Below are 18,230 nucleotides of genomic sequence, written 5' to 3' on the forward strand. Positions count from 1 at the left end.
GTCTTTGGCTCAGGTCATGATCCTGGGGTGACAGGATCGAGTCCTGCATGGGGCTCCACACTCAGCAGGGAGTCTGCTTCTCCCTCTCCCTCTGCTTGTGCGCCCTCTCTCTTTCAAATAAAGAATTAATAAAAAAATTAATAAAATGAGTGAATTACATGTGAAGTTCATGTTTCTAATGTTTCTCAATCATTTTTAGGTGGGATGGAGAATATAAAGCAGCACACCTTCACCCTGGCTCAGTACACTTACACGGCCCTGTCTGCTCTCCGGTACCCCAGTGGAGCCCCCGTGGTGCGGATTTACAGTGACTCTGAATTCAGCAGCCCGGAGGTGCAGGGTCCAGTCATCAATTTTAATGTGCTCGACCCCAGTGGGAACATCATCGGTTATTCCCAGGTGAGTCTCCTCGTCACCTCCCACCATCGTTCACAGCAGGAGCGCCGTCCTCTGGCGCTCTGCCGCCTTCTGGAGCCCTGCAGGTGCAGTGAGGGTCCCTGGGTGCTTGTGGCAGCTGTGTGAAGGGCAGCCCGGCCGTGGGTGGAGGGGTTACGGCACTTCCTTAGAGGCTTCGTATGCTTATTTCCACGCCATTCTAACAGGCATGGCTGTTTAGTTTACCAACCCTCCTTTTTTAGCCAGAAATTGTCAGCTTCAAGTGCGAGGAGAGAGGGGCAGAGTCTTTGATTGCAGTGGAGGGGGACAGCCGACAGCTTGCCAGCGAAGGAAGATGCCCTGAAAGAGTGTAGGCAGAAGAGCAGTGTAGACAGAATGGTACTCCTGAGGCCATTTCATGTCCACTCAGCACGGTGGCCCCAGTGACACTTCAGACCGGATCACGGCATCACGCAAAACGGGGGCCTGTTTCCATCATGTATTTGCATGTGTCTCGGGATTCAGAAGTCCTTCTTCACAACAAGTAGAAACGACGTCCTCACAAAAGCCCTATTTGTGCCGCAGTTCCTGCATATTAGGAGTTCAAAGGATTTAGTAGTTTGGTTATAAAGTAGTTTGTGCAAATGTACTCTCTGTATCTATTTCCCCATGAAAACAGGACAAATAGTGGAGGTTGGGAAGTTCTTGGGTCCTTGCCATAGCTGGGTAGGTTGGTCAGTGTTCAGTCCATTAAATGTCCAGAGTCACATCAAGCACTCACATATGGTGGTAGATGGTCCCCAGGTGGGGTGTCACAGCCTGGCAGGGCTGGGGAGCCCGAGGCCCTTCCCAGAGCATGGGTTCCTGAGAAGCTCTGTGAGGAGCAGGTTCAGTGGTCAGCTAAGTTTGGAAGAAGGTGTTCATCTTGGGTAGGTTTACTGCACAGACCCCCACTCAGTAAGACCCCCACTGGCAACCCCATGCAATTCATAAATGCTTTTGGAGGATGGTGGGAAACGCATCTGGAGGAAATGTTTTGCTTTCTAAAATACATTATTCTGGGTGACTGGCAACCCAAGTCTCATTCTTGCATCTTGAGGAAGCTTGTGCTTGCTGCACGGTGTGAAGAAGGACAGACAGGTGACCATGAACGACGCCGGGCAGGCAGAGCAGGGAGGGAATGTTGCATTTGGCCAGAGAAGCCTCCAAGAGGAGAAAAGCCCTGGGTTGGGCGCAGGGGGAGACAGTTGTGTAGGTGTCCCACTGATTTCACCAGGACTCCTATTCCCTGAGGTGGACCCGGGACGAGTTTCTCCTTCTGGGGGTTTGTAGAGGCAGCGTGTCCCACGAGTGACCAGCGGATTCTATGGCGGAGGCTTGGCCAACTGTGCTGCTGGCTCCGGAAGGTCCAGCCTGTTTTCCGCAGGCTCCTTCTCCGTGTGGGAATCCCACAGGGATTTGGTGGCTTTCAGAAAGGTCAGATGGTTTCATGGCTGGGTTGGGCTCTCTTTTCAGGAGATTTCAAAAGAATCTGTGATTCTTTTCAGAGAATTCAGCTTTCCGTAAAGAAGCTTTGGGGTTCTTGTTTTTGATACCCAGGCCTCCTAATTCCATTCTCCTTTGTGTGGAAGTCACTCTACTCAGTGGTTAAGAATGTGGGTTCCGATTCTGACTGCCTTTGGTTGGCTCTGTGAGGGTGGGCGAGTTAGTGTCAACCCTCCAGGTGTCCATGAAGCGGGGCTAACAAGGGGCCCTGTGGATAGTGTTGCTCTGAGGACTAAATGAGATCCGATGTAGAATGCCTGAGCACGGGGCCCGGTAGGAAGCAAGGGCTCAGTAAGCACTGAGTGTGAGGGCACCTGCGGCGGGGTGGGGTGGGGTGGGGCGCGGCTCCCATGCTGCAGTGTGGTGGGCGGCTCTCTCGCCCTCCCTGGATGCCGTGCTCATCCTGGCGCTGAAACCACACCTTTCACCTGGCCGGGATCCCGCAGGTGATCTTCTTGAATCTTGGTGGGTTTGTGACTTGCTCATAACCAGGAGAAGGCCACAGAAAGGGATACTGTGTGGCAGAAAAGGCAGTGCCACATCAGCATTATTCCTTGGGACATCCACTTTTGGGTCCCAGGTTACCATGCAAGAACGTCTACCCTGGGGCTGCCATGCTCTGAGGAAGCTGGCCACGTGGAGAGGCCAAGCACAGGCCCTCTGGTGGCAGTCCTGTTGTGAGCCCTCCTGGCTGGGACGCTAGACACACACCCGACGCATTAAGTGAGTCTCCAGATGACTCCAACTCCCAGACAGCACGTCACTCCCAGCCTTGGCATCTTCCCAGCTGAGACTCGGGAAATCATGGAAAAGAGTCAGGCATCTCCTCCGCTCTTTCCAAATTTCCGACCTACTACAGCTGTGAGCACAAAAAAATGGTTATGATTTTGTTCTACCAAGTTTGGTGGCCTGCTTAGCAGCAGTGGTAACGGAGACTGTAAATGTATGGTATGGGGTATGGGGGTTGGGGGGTGAGCACAGGAGATTTCCAATTCCAGTTGGCAGGGGTTGGGGTACGGTGGGGAGGGAGAGTCCCTAGCAGCTGCCCTTTGAATGGAGGCCACCGGACTCTGGAGATGGAGTTGGCCTGACCCCGTGGTGTGGCCTGGTCTCCGCACAGAGAGCCAGGGAACGCCTGAATTTCATTAGCAGGTCCCCACGCCACTCAGCTGTTTGCCCAAGGTAAAGGAGCAGAGTTGTTTTCCTGAGGCCCCTTAGTTCAACCCCGAGAATGGCTTCTTCTCACTCTGACAGTCCAGGGGAGAGAGCTCAGGTGAAGACAGCCATGGTCTCACCAGTGTGGGAGGTCCCATTGCTGTGCACAGTCCGGCAGGAGCGCGAGCCGGCGTGTGGTGAGCTGTGTCTGCGGAGGGGGCCTGTGGCTCCTGGCTGCCTCTAGCCACCCTGCATTGTGGATTCCCAGGGACAGAAGCTTCAAAGTTTTGCCCAGCTGGGCAAGCTGTGTTTGTTTTCCTGAATGCAATTAAGCGACTGCCGAGTTTAGCCAGTCATCTGGGCTGAGGACCCTCAAGGGGCTCCCAGACACATGGGAGAATGGAACCCTTGACCCACAGCCGGGTAAATATCCTCCATGTGAGCCCTCCCTTTGAGCCCTGAGTGAATACAGATCACTTCCCAGAGCCTTCAGGAGACAGGAAAGAGCCTTGAGACTTCTGGATTGAACAGCAGTTCTGTGATTCAACCCAAAGTAAGGGACATTATGGAAAGCAAATGGATAAGACACAGTGTCAACACAGTCATGTTTGTAGCCCAGGCTGTGAACCAGACAGGGCAGCTCTGAGTGGTAGCTCTGTGGGGACTGCTCTGTGATCAGCCTTGGGGCAGAAGATGCCAAGGAGCCGTCCCACATCCGGGCCACTCGGACTTTATTCTTGTGAATCTCCCTTGGAACATGGGGGCTCTTTGAAACAAACAGACCTAAGCAGGGTCGGGCCTGGTTAGTACTTGGATGGGAACAAACAGACCAACAAACAAACCAACTAGTTTATTATTTTTTTTTATTGAGATAATGTTGATATATAATATTGTATTAATTTCGGGTGTACAACATAATTATTTTATATATATATATACATATATATATATAATCTGAAATGATTACTGCTGTTTAAGTCCAGTTAACATCCATCACTATACATGGCTCATTTTTTTCGTGTGATGACAAATTTTAAGACTTACTCTCTTAGCAACTTTCAAGTACATGTAACACAGCATCAGTAACTAGAGTTACCATGCTCTACATTACATCCCTGAGACTTATTTATCTTATAACTAGAAGTTCGTACCTTTTGACCACCTTTACCCATTTTGCTCTCCATCGCTGACAGCCACCAGTCTGTTCTCTGTATCTGGGAGTTTGATTTTTTTTTTTTTTTTGGTTTCACATATAAATGATATGATATAGTATTTATCTTTCTGTGTCTAGCTTACTTCTCTTAAAATCATGTCCTTGAGGTCCATCCGTGTTGTCACAAATGACAGGATTTTCTTGTGTTTTTTTTATGACTGAAATACACACACACACACACACACAGTTTTTTTATCCATTCATCCTTTGATAGATACTTACATTGTTTCTATGTCTTGGCTACTGTAAGTAACGCTGTGGTGAAGTGGGGGGAGCATATCATTTCAAGATAGTATTTTCACTTTCCTCAGATTAATACTCAGAAGTGGGATTGCTGGATCACATGGTAGTTCTATGTTTGATTTTTTGAGGACCCTTCATAATGTTCTCCATAGTGGCTGCAACAATGTACATTCCCACTGAGATTGCACAAGGGCTCCCTTTCTCTACAGTGTTTGCAATACTTGTTATTTCTTGCTTTCTCAATAATAGCCATTATAATAAGTATAAGGTGATATCTCATTGATTTGATTTGCATTTCCCTGATGAGGAGTGGTGTTGAACATCTTTTCATGTACCTCTTGGCCACTTGTATGTCTGCTTTGGAAAAATGTCTATTCAAATCTTCTGTCCATTTTTAATAGTGTTGTTTGTTGAAATGTGAGCTCCTAACTTGGAATTTGGCCTGAATTTGACATTCTCAGTTTTCTCAGGCATACATTATAATCCATCTGGATAAACTTTAGTTATCAGTGACATTTTGTCAAATGTGTTTAGTAAATCCATGATAGATCAGGGAACTTGGGAGCGAAATTCCAAGCTCAGATTTTCACTTTATTGTTGGGAAAGGGAGGTCCACATCTTGATCTGAAACTCTGTCCCAGGCCATCCGAGTAAAACTGGACATCCTTAACACTGGTCTCATGTCATATTGAACCCACAGGTGGATAAAATGGCCAGTCTTTACAACATCCACCTGCGAACTGGCTGCTTCTGCAACACTGGGGCCTGCCAGAGGCACCTGGGGATAAGCGACGAGATGGTCAAGAAGCATCTTCAGGTTGGTAATGCTGCTCATCTCCAATGGTGGCCTCTCCAACCACCCTGGAGGCTGGTCTCGTGTCTGGGGTCAGAGATCCCAACCAACCATGAACTGGATTTTACTTAAAAAGAGAGAGGAAGACCCAGTGACCCCAACTCTTCGGTGACTGACCTGGGTTCAGTACTGGGGCAGGTGGTTGGCCTGAGCAACGACCGATCCTGGGCAGCCCTGCTTGGAGAGTTTCGGGGACTTCTTGCCTTCCTTTCCACTCCTCCCAGCAGGAGCACCCAGCCTGCTTTTGGCTTTTGTAGTGGCCTAGGCTGGCCATTTGTATATCCTTTTTTGAAAAATGTCTATTCAAATCTCCTGTCCATTTTTAATAGTATTCTTTGTTGAAATGTGAGCATCTTCACATTTTTCACAAAACAAGAACATCGCTGTCTTGCTTTCTTGTCAAAGAAGGGTTGCAGCCCTCCCTTTGGTTCTGAGAGAGCTTGAGGGAGTCACCAGCAGGTGTTTCTCCTGCGTCAGCTCTGGGGAGACCAAGAAGCTGACCCATCCTGCTTCCTAAACTTTGGTTTGTCTTGCTGGGTCGGTGGGTTGTCATGATGTGTGCTCTGGGTAAATGCCTTCCATGCAGTATTTCTTTTAAACTTTTTAAACAATCCATTGAGATTGGTATTGACCTCAGTTTGCACTTGAGCAAAGCGAGATTCACAAGGGAGTCCTTGTGCTTAGCGGAGCAGGGCTCAGACACACAGCATGTGTTACTCTTACTGTTTCTTCTCCTGGGTTAAGTTTCTTCTCCAAAATGATTTCAGATTTATCCATGTGGAATGAGTCACCCTAGCTGACTTATTTTCCTTTTATCCTAGGCCGGTCATGTCTGTGGAGATGATGTAGACATCATAGACGGGCAGCCTACAGGGTCTGTGAGGATTTCCTTTGGATACATGTCTACACTTGAGGATGCCCAGGCCTTTCTCAGGTTCATCATAGCAATGCAACTGCACCAGTCTGATGGCCAGCCTCTCCCTCAGACCACCCCTAGGGAGGCTGGAGCTGCGTCAGAGAGCGAGGCTCTGGATGCCAGGCTGATCACTGTGGACACATGTAGTCCCTCACCTCAGGAAGATGTCCGCACAGCCTCCGGGGTTGGCGACGACTCGCCTAGCACTGTGGATGCAGGGGGTTCGTACCCACATCCGCCAACAACCACCGGAACCCAGGAGACCCCTCCAGAGAAAGCAGCAGGAGCCCTGCATGGGGGCCTTGGGCCACATGTCATCACCAATCTTTACCTCTACCCAATCAAATCCTGTGCTGCATTTGAGGTAAGGGTTTTCATGGCAGCCCAGTGACCACTTGTTATTGTTATTGTTGTTTACTTTATACTTTTTTTTTGATTAAGTGAAGAAAAAGGTACAGGAAGTAAAGCAAGTCATGCAGAAAATCAAAATCATATTCAGAGTGCTGTGCCATGGGAGAGGTCATTCTCATTCCACCATTCTTGGTTGGGGGTGACTTTTGAACTTTTAGAGGTACGCCAGAGACGATCCTGTTTCTGAATGGTGAACACCTAGTTACTCTTAATAATTATGGATATAATTTTCAGTGAATGGGTGTGCTGGTTCCTTGCTGAAGTATTTTACACGCTTTGTCTTGTTCTGTCTTTAAAACAAGATGAGGTGCATAGTAATATCATCCCCATTTTATAGATATGGAGCCCGAGAGCTATTGAGGTTAAACAGTTTGTCCAGTCATCAATGATAGAGGAAAGATTTGAATCCAGGTCTGCTGACTCCTTGGGTCAATGTTTTTATGTGACTTGTTCTGCTGAGCCCTCCCTGTCCGTATGAACTATGTCCATATGAACTATGTCCGTATGAACTATGGTATGGCTTGGTGGTTACATGAGCTGAGCAGTTGGGTTGCCCACCTTGGCTGGCCAGCCAGCCCTGACAGCCCCGTGGTGGCCAAAGTGTGGCTATCTTCCTATGGCCTGTGTGTATCCCAAGTCCCAGGTAAAGGTCCCAGACTCCTGAGCCTCTGGAATTACAGGCTCTTTGGTTCCTGATCAGACATACCATGGTCAGGGCTGTTTGTGGCCTGCTTTTCATGGTTGTCCCAGGGGAACCTGTCCTCCAGGCTGAGACCATAAGAAGCAAGTTCTCTTTCACTTCCTAATGGAGGAGGGTGAGGAATCCATATTTCCCGTGTGTGTCAGACTTGTATTTTCACAGACTGCTCATGTTCCATAGGATAGTCACACAGCACAGATACCTGGGTAGGAAGTAGTGTCCCATTTTACAGACAAGGACACTGAGACTCAGTAAGGTTTGCTAAAGCTCTTCTGTCCATCTGCTCATTCAAAAACTGCACACTAAGGACCCACTAGCTGCCAGGCCTGGGGCCAGCACCTGGTATACATTGATGAGCAAAATGGAACAGGTTCCTTCCCTCAGAGAGAGCAGTATCTCAGAAGAGACAGACACAAGACCAAGCACCACCCGAGTGAATAGAATCATACTGGTGATAAGAGACCATGAAGGCATGAAGGGGGTGCACCAGATACAGCTCTGGCGGACGGATGTCTTAGTCCCTTCAGGCTGCTATAGCAAAGTGCCATCAACTGTGTGGCTTATAAAAAACAGAAATTTATCTCTCATGGTTCTGGAGGCTGCAAGTCCAACATCAAGGTGCTGGCAGATTTGATGTCCAGCAAGGGCTCACTTCCTGATTCACAGACGGCGTCTTCTTCTTCTTCTTCTTTTTAAAAAATATTTTATTTATGTATTTGACAGAGAGAGAGAGAGAGTTCACAAGTAGGCAGAGAGGCAGGCAGAGAGAGGGGGGCAAAGCAGGCTCCCTGCTGAGCAGAGAGCCCAATGTGGGACTCCAACCCAGGACCCCGAGATCATGACCTGAGTCGAAGGCAGAGGCTTAACCCTCTGAGCCACCCAGGTGCCCCCAGATGGCGTTTTCTCACTGTGTCCTCACATGGCAAAGGGCCGAGGGAGCTCTCCAGGGCTGCTTTTATAAGATCTTTCATCACCTTCAAGACAGTTCCACTCTCATGACCTAGTCACCTGCAAACAGACTCCTAACCCCCAATGTGAGGGTATTATCTGAGGTTTCTTTAGGCTTTCTGCCTTTGGGGCAGGAATTCCTTAAGAGTGATACTATGCTTTCTCAGTGCATCTCAGAAGGAGACACACTCTTTTCATTTGTGTCAATGCTGGTCAAATTAACTTCATCATTTGCTTAAGATGGAGTCTGCCAGGTTTCTCTACTGTAAAATTCATTAATAAGTAATTAATCAGTATTTTGTGGGGAGATACTTGAGGATATGTAAATATCCTGATCCCTATCAGATTTTATTCACCAGATTTAGCATCTATTGATGACTTTTACCTAAATCAGTGATTGGTATGATGATTACAAAATGGCAATTTAAGAAATTCTATCATTCTATTTTTATTTATTAGCTGGTATTCTACTGTAGGATAGAAATTTCCTTCTTCCATTTTTATTTATTCATTAATTATTCTTTCTTTTTGTATCTGCATGGACCCATGGATTCTGATTTTCCTCAAAAGGTTACAACCCATCATCATCAGTATTTATTTTGATGCCTAAATTGCCACAGACTTGGCCATGGGGAGCTCCGTCAGGTCAGCTCCTGTGTCCTTTCGATATGTCCCTATTATTCCTTGAACATTTCCTTATTCTCTGGTGCAATAATGTGTTCTAGGCTCATTCTGTATGTCCCCTGCCTGAGAAATGGAATGGGTCATTTCATCAAAGGCACTTCACATCTTACATCAGAGAATGATATTGAGAAACTAATACTTGGTCGCCACGTCTGATCCTTGTTCTTTCTCCTATGCCCTCTGTATGTACAGAGCTTAGAAATGTTTGCTGCTGTGACAGATTAGCATAAACTTTTAACAGGACTCATCTGATTAGATTGGGCCCATCTGGGTCATTCAGGAAGCTCTCTCCATTGTAAGGTCCTCAACTTTAATTGCACCTACAAGTCCCTTTGGCCTAATCCCAGAGATTAGGATGTGGACATGTTTAGGATGACCATTAATCTGTCCACCACTATATATGTATGTGTTAAGACTTTTGGGATACACAACATACACGTGTGCATACACACATCTGTATTTCTTTCTTTTCCTTTTTTTTTTTTTTAAGAGTTTTATTTATTTAGGGCACTTAAGTGGCTCAGTTGGTTAAACCACTGCCTTTGGCTTGGTCATGATCCCGGACTCCTGGTATCGATTCCCGCATCGGGCTCCCAGCTCCACGGGGAGACTGCTTCTCTCTCTGACCTTCTCCCTTCTCATGCTCTCTCTCTCTCTCTCAAATAAATAAATAAAATCTTTGAAAAAAAAAGATTTTTATTTATTTATTTGAGAGAGAGAGAGAGAGTGAGCACAAGCAGAGGGAGCAGCAGGGAGAAGGAGAGGGAGAAGCAGAGTCCCCAGTGATCGGGGAGCCCAATGCGGGACTTGATCTCAGGATCATCATGACCTGAACTGAAGATCGCCACTTAACTGACTGAGCCACCCAGGCATCTTGTCTGTATCAATCAATCAATCTATCATCTATTGATCTATCATCTCTCTCTGTCAGCTAGCCATGCTCCCGATTTCCCACGAACACCTCCACCTTCAATCCGATACCACACGTGGGGGTTTGGTTACAGAAGGAGTTGAACATGAGTACTTCCGCTGCTGCCGCTGAAGGCTCAGCCCCACACATGTCAGTTCCCGCCTCCCTCAGGAAGAAGAAAGGGGGAAAAGGGAAGCCAGCACATTAAATTTTTAGAGGACAAAGTAAAAGATAGAAAATTATAGACCCATTTCAACCAGTAGGCGAAGAACAGTGAAGAGTCTGAGGTTTGCCCTCCTTTTACACTAACCAGCTAGCCTGCCCCAGTGTTCTCAATGCTGACAAAAACCACGAGACTCCTGGGTCCGAGACAAAGGACTTTATTACTCACAGAACAACAGGCAGCATGAGCTTCATGTTTGTGTTACTTCCCTGTGCCCCGTGTGTCCCAAGAGGAGATACAGAGGGGCCCAGGTGGATGGTGTGCCCTTGGCTCAGCAGCCCCTGCCCCAGGGAACCATACTCATCATGGGCTGCAAGCAGACGTGCCTTGCTGTTGCTCGGGAGGAAGACGTCATACTACTGCACTGTGAGCACACCTGCTCTCCTGCCTGAGGCTTGTACTCACTGTATTTACTTGTATTTACACAAACATACTCAGAAAGGGAGTCTGGAACATAGGGCAGTTTGGCTTCTGCTCCTTACAACAGACATGCAGAAACAAGAGACATGAAGATCGTCTCCCAGTAATACATTGTCTTCTAAAAAGTTACTTGTAATTCAAAACACTTTTTCCTATAGAAAGAAGGATGGTGGTTTCTGGGTTTTCCTATAGAAATAATAATGATTAACAATAAACAAACAAACAAACAAACAAATAAGAAATAATGATGGTGGTTTCCGGGCTTACCCGAAAAGGCTTATATAGACCATTATAGTGCAGAGATTGAGTGTTGGACCAACAGAAGCAGCTATAGTCTGTAGGAGACTATTTGATAATGTGAGAAAAATTAAAGAGAGAGGTAAAAGGATTAACACTTATGGATCATATGATATATTTTAGTTGCTTTACATTTTATATTTCATTTTAGCTTTGAGCCCATACTATGAGAAAATCCTACATGTGACAAAGCCAAGACTCAGGAAGGTTAGGAAGTTGTTCAAAGCTACTAACAGTTGAGGTGGGATTTAACCCAGGTCTGTCAGTCTGCAGAGTACCCCCACCTCTCAACACACATTTCCACTGTCTGAATACAGGGCTCACCCTGCTTAAGGTGAAACTTACCCTGACATTCGTCCTCCTTGGGTTCTGTGCCTTCCCCCTGCTCCCTGCAGCTCCTCTCCTTCATGTTCCACGGAGCCCCAGTCTTCCTTGAAGTCTCTCACTGGAAGACCCACCCCCAAATGCTCCTTGATTAAAAATTGCATCCTTTTCTTCATTACCTGCTGTTGAAGTTTTCATATTCTTTTGGGTAGCTGAATTGAGTGCTCAGAGGAAAACAGTTGGATGAAATTGATTCGCAGGTCAAGAATGATGGTCTCGTCGTTGGGTGATGGATATTGGGGAGGGTATGTGCTATGGTGAGTGCTGTGAAGTATGTAAGCCTGATGATTCACAGACCCCTGGGGCAAATAATACATAATAGGCTAATTAAAAAATAATGATTGTCTCTTAACTACTTCAAAAGCATGTTTTTCACCTTTGCCTGTTCTTTTCTTCACTGGAGACCTGGTTCCAGAAGAGCCCTCTCTGATGGGGCTACTGGCCATGTGCTGTGGCATGCAGCGCTGTTAGTAACTAAGCTGTGGACAAAACTCCTGTGAAGACTTGGCCGTACTTCACTGAAATGTCATTAGCTTTTCCCTAATGCCCTTTTTCTGTTGCAGGATCTCATCCCAGATGTCGTATTATATTTAGAGGTCATGTCTCCTTAAGCTTCTGTGGGCTGTACCGGTTTCTCAGACTTTCCTTGTTCTTGATGACCTTGACAGTTTTGAGGAGTACTGGTCAGGTATTTTTTAGCATGTCCCTCAATTTGGGTTTGTCTGATGTCTTTCTCATGATTAGACTGGGCCTACAGGTTTTTCTGGGGAGGAGAACCACAGAGGCAAAGTGCTAATCTCATCATATCAAATATCACATATCATATCATATCATAGTACATACTATCAACATGACTTATCACTGTTGATACTAATTAACCCCGATCATCTGGTTGAGAGAGTATTTACCAGGTTTGTTCCCTCTAAAGTTTCTGCTCCATCTCCTTTCCATACTGAAGTCTTTGGAAGCAAGTCAGTCAGTGTTGCCTATGTGTAAGCGGTAGGGAGTTACCCTCCTCCTCTTTGAGGAGGGCAGTGTCTATATCAATTATTTGAGGTTCTTCCACATGGGAGATTTCACTTTTCTTACTTATATATTTGGGTATTTATTTATTATTTATTCAATCATGTATTTTTTTCAGTATTGACTCCTGAATATGTATTTTGTATGTTGAGCTATAATACAGTACTATATCATTATTCTTGTTTTTGCTCAAATTGTTCCAGTTCTGGCCAGCAGGCATGCTTTCAGCTGACTCCTGCATCCCTTTGACATACTCCCATCATTTTGTTTTTTTGAGTATTTCCTTACTTTTCTACCACCACCAGATGCTCCTGATCCAGCCCTAGAATCAAGCGTTTCTCCAGTTTTTTGTTTTTTTTTTTTTTAATTGGAGAATGGGATGGAATGCAAGAGCTATCTGGGCAGTGGGTGTAATTTATATTTTAATTTTGTAGAAATATGAAGAGTTCAGGGAAACTTATGCACTTAAAGTGGATCAGCTCAGTGACCATGCCAGTATAGTTGTAGTTTGTGCGAGACATATGTCTATAGTATGAGGGTACACCTGTACAGCATTCACCACTGTGGGAGGATAGAAAGTGAGAGTGATGGAAGTCAGTGGGGAAGGGAGATTTGAGATGGGGTGGAGTGAAGACTTACTTTCCATGCACATTCTTGTTTTCTCTGAATGCTGCTCTGTGCATGCACAGTACCCATTTAAAAGACAGGCTGGAGAAGAGATGGGTAGGAAGTGGATCTGGAGGTTAATGGAAGGTATCCAGCTCTCACAATGTCTCCTTTGCATTGTCTTCTTTGCTTTCCTTTCCTTTCTTCCTTCATTTCCTCCTTCAAGAGTATGAGCTGAATTCCTGAAGTCCATCTGTACTTGCGTAACAACTGTGCAATAATGTGAAGACCGTTTTTGAGGAGCCCTGCCCTAAAATACACTTACTTGTTCCTTTAGGTGACCAAGTGGCCTCTAGGAAATCAAGGGCTGCTGTATGACCGGAGTTGGATGGTTGTGAACCACAATGGTGTGTGCCTGAGTCAGAAGCAGGAGCCCCGGCTCTGCCTGATCCAGCCCTTCATTGACCTGCAGCAAAAGGTCATGGTCATCAAAGCCAAAGGTGTGAAAACTGGGTTCATTTCCCCAAATCGACTCTCAAGAGCGTTTTTACTCCTATGAAAGTAAAATAATAGGTTTTTCTCTATTGGATATTGAAATAATCCTGAAGGGAGTGAAATGTTGTCTAAGAAACAACACAAAGATCTTGGTCTGTGTTTTGAGAAATCTTTGGAGAGAGGTAAAGATCTGACAGTTCACTTAGAAAATAAAGGAATATAAAATTTGAAATGATATGTCTTTTCACTCACATTCCCTTTATTTCAGTCAGTTGTCATAATACATACTCAAGCTTTAATTCTTCCTTGTTGAGTTTTTGTTATGAACTAACATATATAAAAGTATAGATCAGCTCTTTCCAATGGAACTTTATGTGATGATGAAAATGTTCAGTATCTATATTGTCCCAGTTGGTAGCCACTGATTACATGTGGCTATGGAACACATGAAATGTGGCTGGTGGGACGTGTACAGGTCAATAGTTTTTTGGTATAGTCACAAGATTGTGCAACCATCACCACAGTCAACTTTAGAACATTTTCATCACCATAAAAGAGAAACTTCATAGCTATTAGTAGTCACTCCCCATTGCCAGCCTCATCCCTGGCCCCTGGCAAACACCGATTGAATCTGTTTCTATGGATTTGCCTATTCTGGATGTTTCGTGTAAATGGAATCACACGGTATATGACTTGACTGGTTTCTTTTGCTTAGCACCATCTTTTCGAGGGTCGTCTATATTTTTGGAATAATATGCCATTGCATGGATACGCCATTTTGAAAAACCCATTTAGTAGTTGTTGGATATTTAGGTTGTTTCCACTTTTTGGCTATTAGAAGTCGTGCTGCTGTGAACATTTGTGTACAAGTTTTCATGTGGCCTTATGTTTTCCAGTCTCTTGGGGATGTACCTAGAAGTAGAATTGCTGGCTCATGTAGGAACTGTATGTTTAGCATTTCTGAGGTGGCTGCATCACCATTTTACATTCCTACCAGCAATACATGCTGGGTCTAATCTCCCCATGTCCTCATTTTCTGGGTTTTTTTTTGTTGTTGTTATTTTCTGTTGTTGATTTGCAGTAGTCATTGTAGTGGGTGTGTAGTGGTAACTCTGCTGCTTTGATTCACATTTCCTTAATGACTAATGGTGTTGACTATCTTTTCTTGTGTTTATGACTATCTTTTCTTGTGTTTGCTGGCCATCTGTATATCTTCTTCAGAAAAATATCTATTCACATTCTTTGCTTATTTATTCTTGAATTATTGAGTTGTGAGTGACTTTTCTGTATTCTGTATATAAGTCTCTTTTCAGATCTATGATTTTCAAGTATTTTCTCTCATTGTGTAGATTGTCTTTTTATCCTCTTGGTGGCTTGATTTTACTTTTAACCTGTCTGCCTATATCACTATGAGTTGGCTCATGCTTTTTTATCCATTTTGACAATCTCTATATTTTTATTGGTGTGTCCTGTTGGGATTTTGATTGTAAAATCATGTATTTTGTAGTCATATATTTGTAATCATATTTTGATTGTATTACCATATATTAATTTCAAAAGAATTTATATCATATAATATTGAGTATTTTATTTATAATAGTGTCTCTCTCCATTTAAGACTTCTTTAAGTACTCAAAATTTTAATATTTTCCAGAAACTTTTATACTTGTTTTTGCTATGTAATAATTTTTTTTGAAAGAATGCATTAATTTATTTTTGAGTGTGTGAAAGAGGAGAGAGAAAGAATAGGGAGAGGTGGAGATGGAATGTTAAGGAGGCTGTGCACTGGGTGTTAATGTGGGGCTCAGTTTCACCACCCTGAGACAATGATCTGAGCCTAAATCAAGAGTCAGATACTTAATAGACTGAGCCACCCAGGCATCCAGCTATGTAATAGTTTATTGGAATATTTTTAATATTATCTTTTTTCTTTTAAATATTTTAATTGGTTATTAATGCGTATGGAAAACTATTGATTTTTGTATATTAATGTTTTACCTTGTACTTTTTCTGAATTCCTGTTAGTTTTATTAGTTGAGCTGAATATTTCCTTACATATTCTGTATAAATAAGCATATTGTCTTCTAATAATGATAGTTTCATATCTTTCTTTCTAATTTTAATTACTCTTCTTTCTTTTTCTTATCTTATTGCATTGGCTTAGGCTGCTTGTATAATGGTAAAGCAGTGTGGGAAAGATATCCTTCTTCATTACTGATCTGAATAGAATACTTTAAAAAGTTTCAAAAATAAGAATGATGCTTACTAAGGTTTTTGATAGATTGGTTTTACCAGGCTGAAATAGTTCTTATTTAGCCAAATGATGACTAATAGTCAATCCTTTTTGAATGCTTTTTCTGCATCTCTTGGTTATCCTTTTTTTTTTTTTCCTATAGCCTATTAGTGTGATGTCTTACTTTAGTAGATTGTCTAGTACTAAATTATCCTTGGACCCTTGTAGGGGAAACACTACTTGGCAATGACTTTTTGAAACATTGATGGATTTGGGTTATTAATATTTTGCTTAGTATTTTTGTACCTATTTATTGGTGAAATTGATACATCACCTTCTTTTACTGTACTTTTCTTATTTAAGTTCAGGTATCCAGGATATTAACATCCAAAAACCATTGAGTGGATTGCTTCTCTTTCTTTCTATTGTCTGAAGCATAAAGATATATATATATATATAATGATTATATAGAGTTTATTCCAGAATATAAAGAGTGGGAAAGAGAAAGAAAACAAATACCAATATCTTCCACTTCAGATTAGCAGCACTTTGTGAAGTGGTGTGATGTCCCCTTCCATCAGGGATAAGATATTCTGCTCACTTGCAGGCCACTCCCACACTGTGAGAGGACTAAGGGCATCCTTCGGCAATGCGTGACAACACAAATTGAATAACAAACACCAAAACAAGACATTATAATGCTTTCATGCATGTGACCTGTCATTCCCAAAGATTTTAGGCATATTGAGCCCAGAGATCAGGCTCTCCAATTTCTCTGTATCTCTGAGTTGAGCACAGAGCTTAGTATATATGTAATGAACTTATTTCCCATGAACTTTGTTGGGGTCCCTTGAATTCAATTCATGCATGGATCCCAGATTTTGTTGCCTTAACCAGAGGCCTATAATGACCTTTAGAAGGCAACTGAGCGCCAAAGACTCTGAGTGATTTATTTAGAGCCTTGTGTAAGGATAGAAAGAGGCTGAGTACAGGCCCCCCACTGGCTGCCCAGGGAGTGTCCTTATCCACATGCTGTCCTCCCTGCTCTGGTTACTTCCTTATAACCAGTGTTCCAAGCTCCCTTGACTGCTCTCCCCTGTGGTTGCATACCTGGCATTGTGATGTTCTTCCATGCACACACTTTTGACACGGCAGCGTCTGTAATTACTCAGCACAGCTTAGTCCTTCTCTAAAATTCAGGAACATTCTGGATTAGTCCTTCCTCTGGCTTTCCTCACACAGGGACAAGAGTATGTAACTGGGAAAAAAAAAAAGAGTATGTAACTGGCTGTGCAAGTGCAAGTTGTGGAGGAGCAGGGGACATAGTTCATGGAATACTTAGTACTCAAATTATTGTTTCTCTGTCTTTGTCATGGTGAAAACCCTGTTATGATGGTCAGGGCCTGAGGATCAGATATGATCCAAAGCTCGGGATATGCCCATTTGTTGTGCTCTGTGTGATGGAGAAGGACTGGGATGGGCAGGGATGAAGGCATGCATGACATACGCTTGCCTGAGGGATAGGTTGGGTCATGCTGGTGAGCAGTATGACCAGCAGTAGTGTGGAGAGGGCTGGAGGGCACAGGTGGGTCACACAGGAGGAGCTTCTGCTTCTAGTGTCCACAAAGTGGGGACTGCCACACATTCTACTCAGGTGTCTTGGCTTCATGCCTTTTCCTGGACTCTAAGGACTCATGGGGGACAAGGACTACAGAATAACAGAGGACCTCAGCAGTTCCAGCCTTTACCAGAGGTCTTTCCCTCCTTCGTGGCACTGGATCAGTTTCCTCTTGTTTCATCCATGTATTTCAGTGTGATTTTATTTAAAGAATAAATGGCACTTTTGCTGGGTAATGATAGGTCATGAGTGTTAACTGTTACTATTCCTGAAACTGTTACATACATATGCTTTATACTCCTCCATACTTATGCAAGTAACTATAAAAAAGCTTCCTAACCCCACTGATATGATAACAGTTTTATGCCTCTCTGTCAATCTATCTATCTATCTATCTATTCATCCATCTCTCTTTCCAGATAATGATGATTGATACAGGAGTCCAATTTGAGGCTGTCTCCCAGGGGCTATTGAGAATTAACACTCTATGCTTATATCTTTACAGAATGAGCCTTCATACCTGCCTATTTCTAAAGGACTTAAGGTAGATTAGAAAACAATGATCTTGAGATGTGGAGTCGTCCAGAGGTAGCAAAACCTTCTAAGGGATATATAGTGTTCCAGCTACTGTGGATGTGACTGACCAAGGGCAAAGTCTTTTATGAGAAGGCTATTTGCTGTACATAATGTTGGTGGTCATGATCATGCAAAAGAGAATCTCCGTGTTATAAAGAGATTTCCAAGATCTGGCCAATTATTTGATCCAACCAATTTCCAGAGTCATTACAATTCTTGTATATTTCATGATAATGGCCTTTCACTTAAATAGTTGACTCTTTTTGCCTGCTAATAAATCTGTCTCTAACCTCTTTCACTAGGGATGGAGCCTATAGAGGTGCCTCTTGAGGAAAATGAACAGGCTCAGGTTTGCCAAAGCAAGGTCTGTGCGGACAGGTGAGACTCTACAGCAGGTGAAAA

General features: G+C 43.9%; 1 protein-coding gene across 2 annotated transcripts in view; it reads left to right on the forward strand.

Annotated features, from left to right (window-relative positions):
- MOCOS (molybdenum cofactor sulfurase) overlaps positions 1-18,230 on the forward strand; it is a 56,615-nt gene that overhangs the window by 18,963 nt on the left and 19,422 nt on the right. For both annotated transcript variants that reach the window (XM_059409481.1, XM_059409480.1), the window contains exons 6-10: positions 200-399; positions 5,232-5,348; positions 6,206-6,664; positions 13,244-13,406; positions 18,131-18,206. In XM_059409481.1, the coding sequence (XP_059265464.1) occupies positions 200-399; positions 5,232-5,348; positions 6,206-6,664; positions 13,244-13,406; positions 18,131-18,206 (1,015 nt within the window). The remainder of the gene's footprint in view (positions 1-199; positions 400-5,231; positions 5,349-6,205; positions 6,665-13,243; positions 13,407-18,130; positions 18,207-18,230) is intronic.

The sequence above is a fragment of the Mustela nigripes genome, chromosome 8 (assembly GCF_022355385.1).
Source record: "Mustela nigripes isolate SB6536 chromosome 8, MUSNIG.SB6536, whole genome shotgun sequence".
Classification (NCBI taxonomy): domain Eukaryota; kingdom Metazoa; phylum Chordata; class Mammalia; order Carnivora; family Mustelidae; genus Mustela; species Mustela nigripes.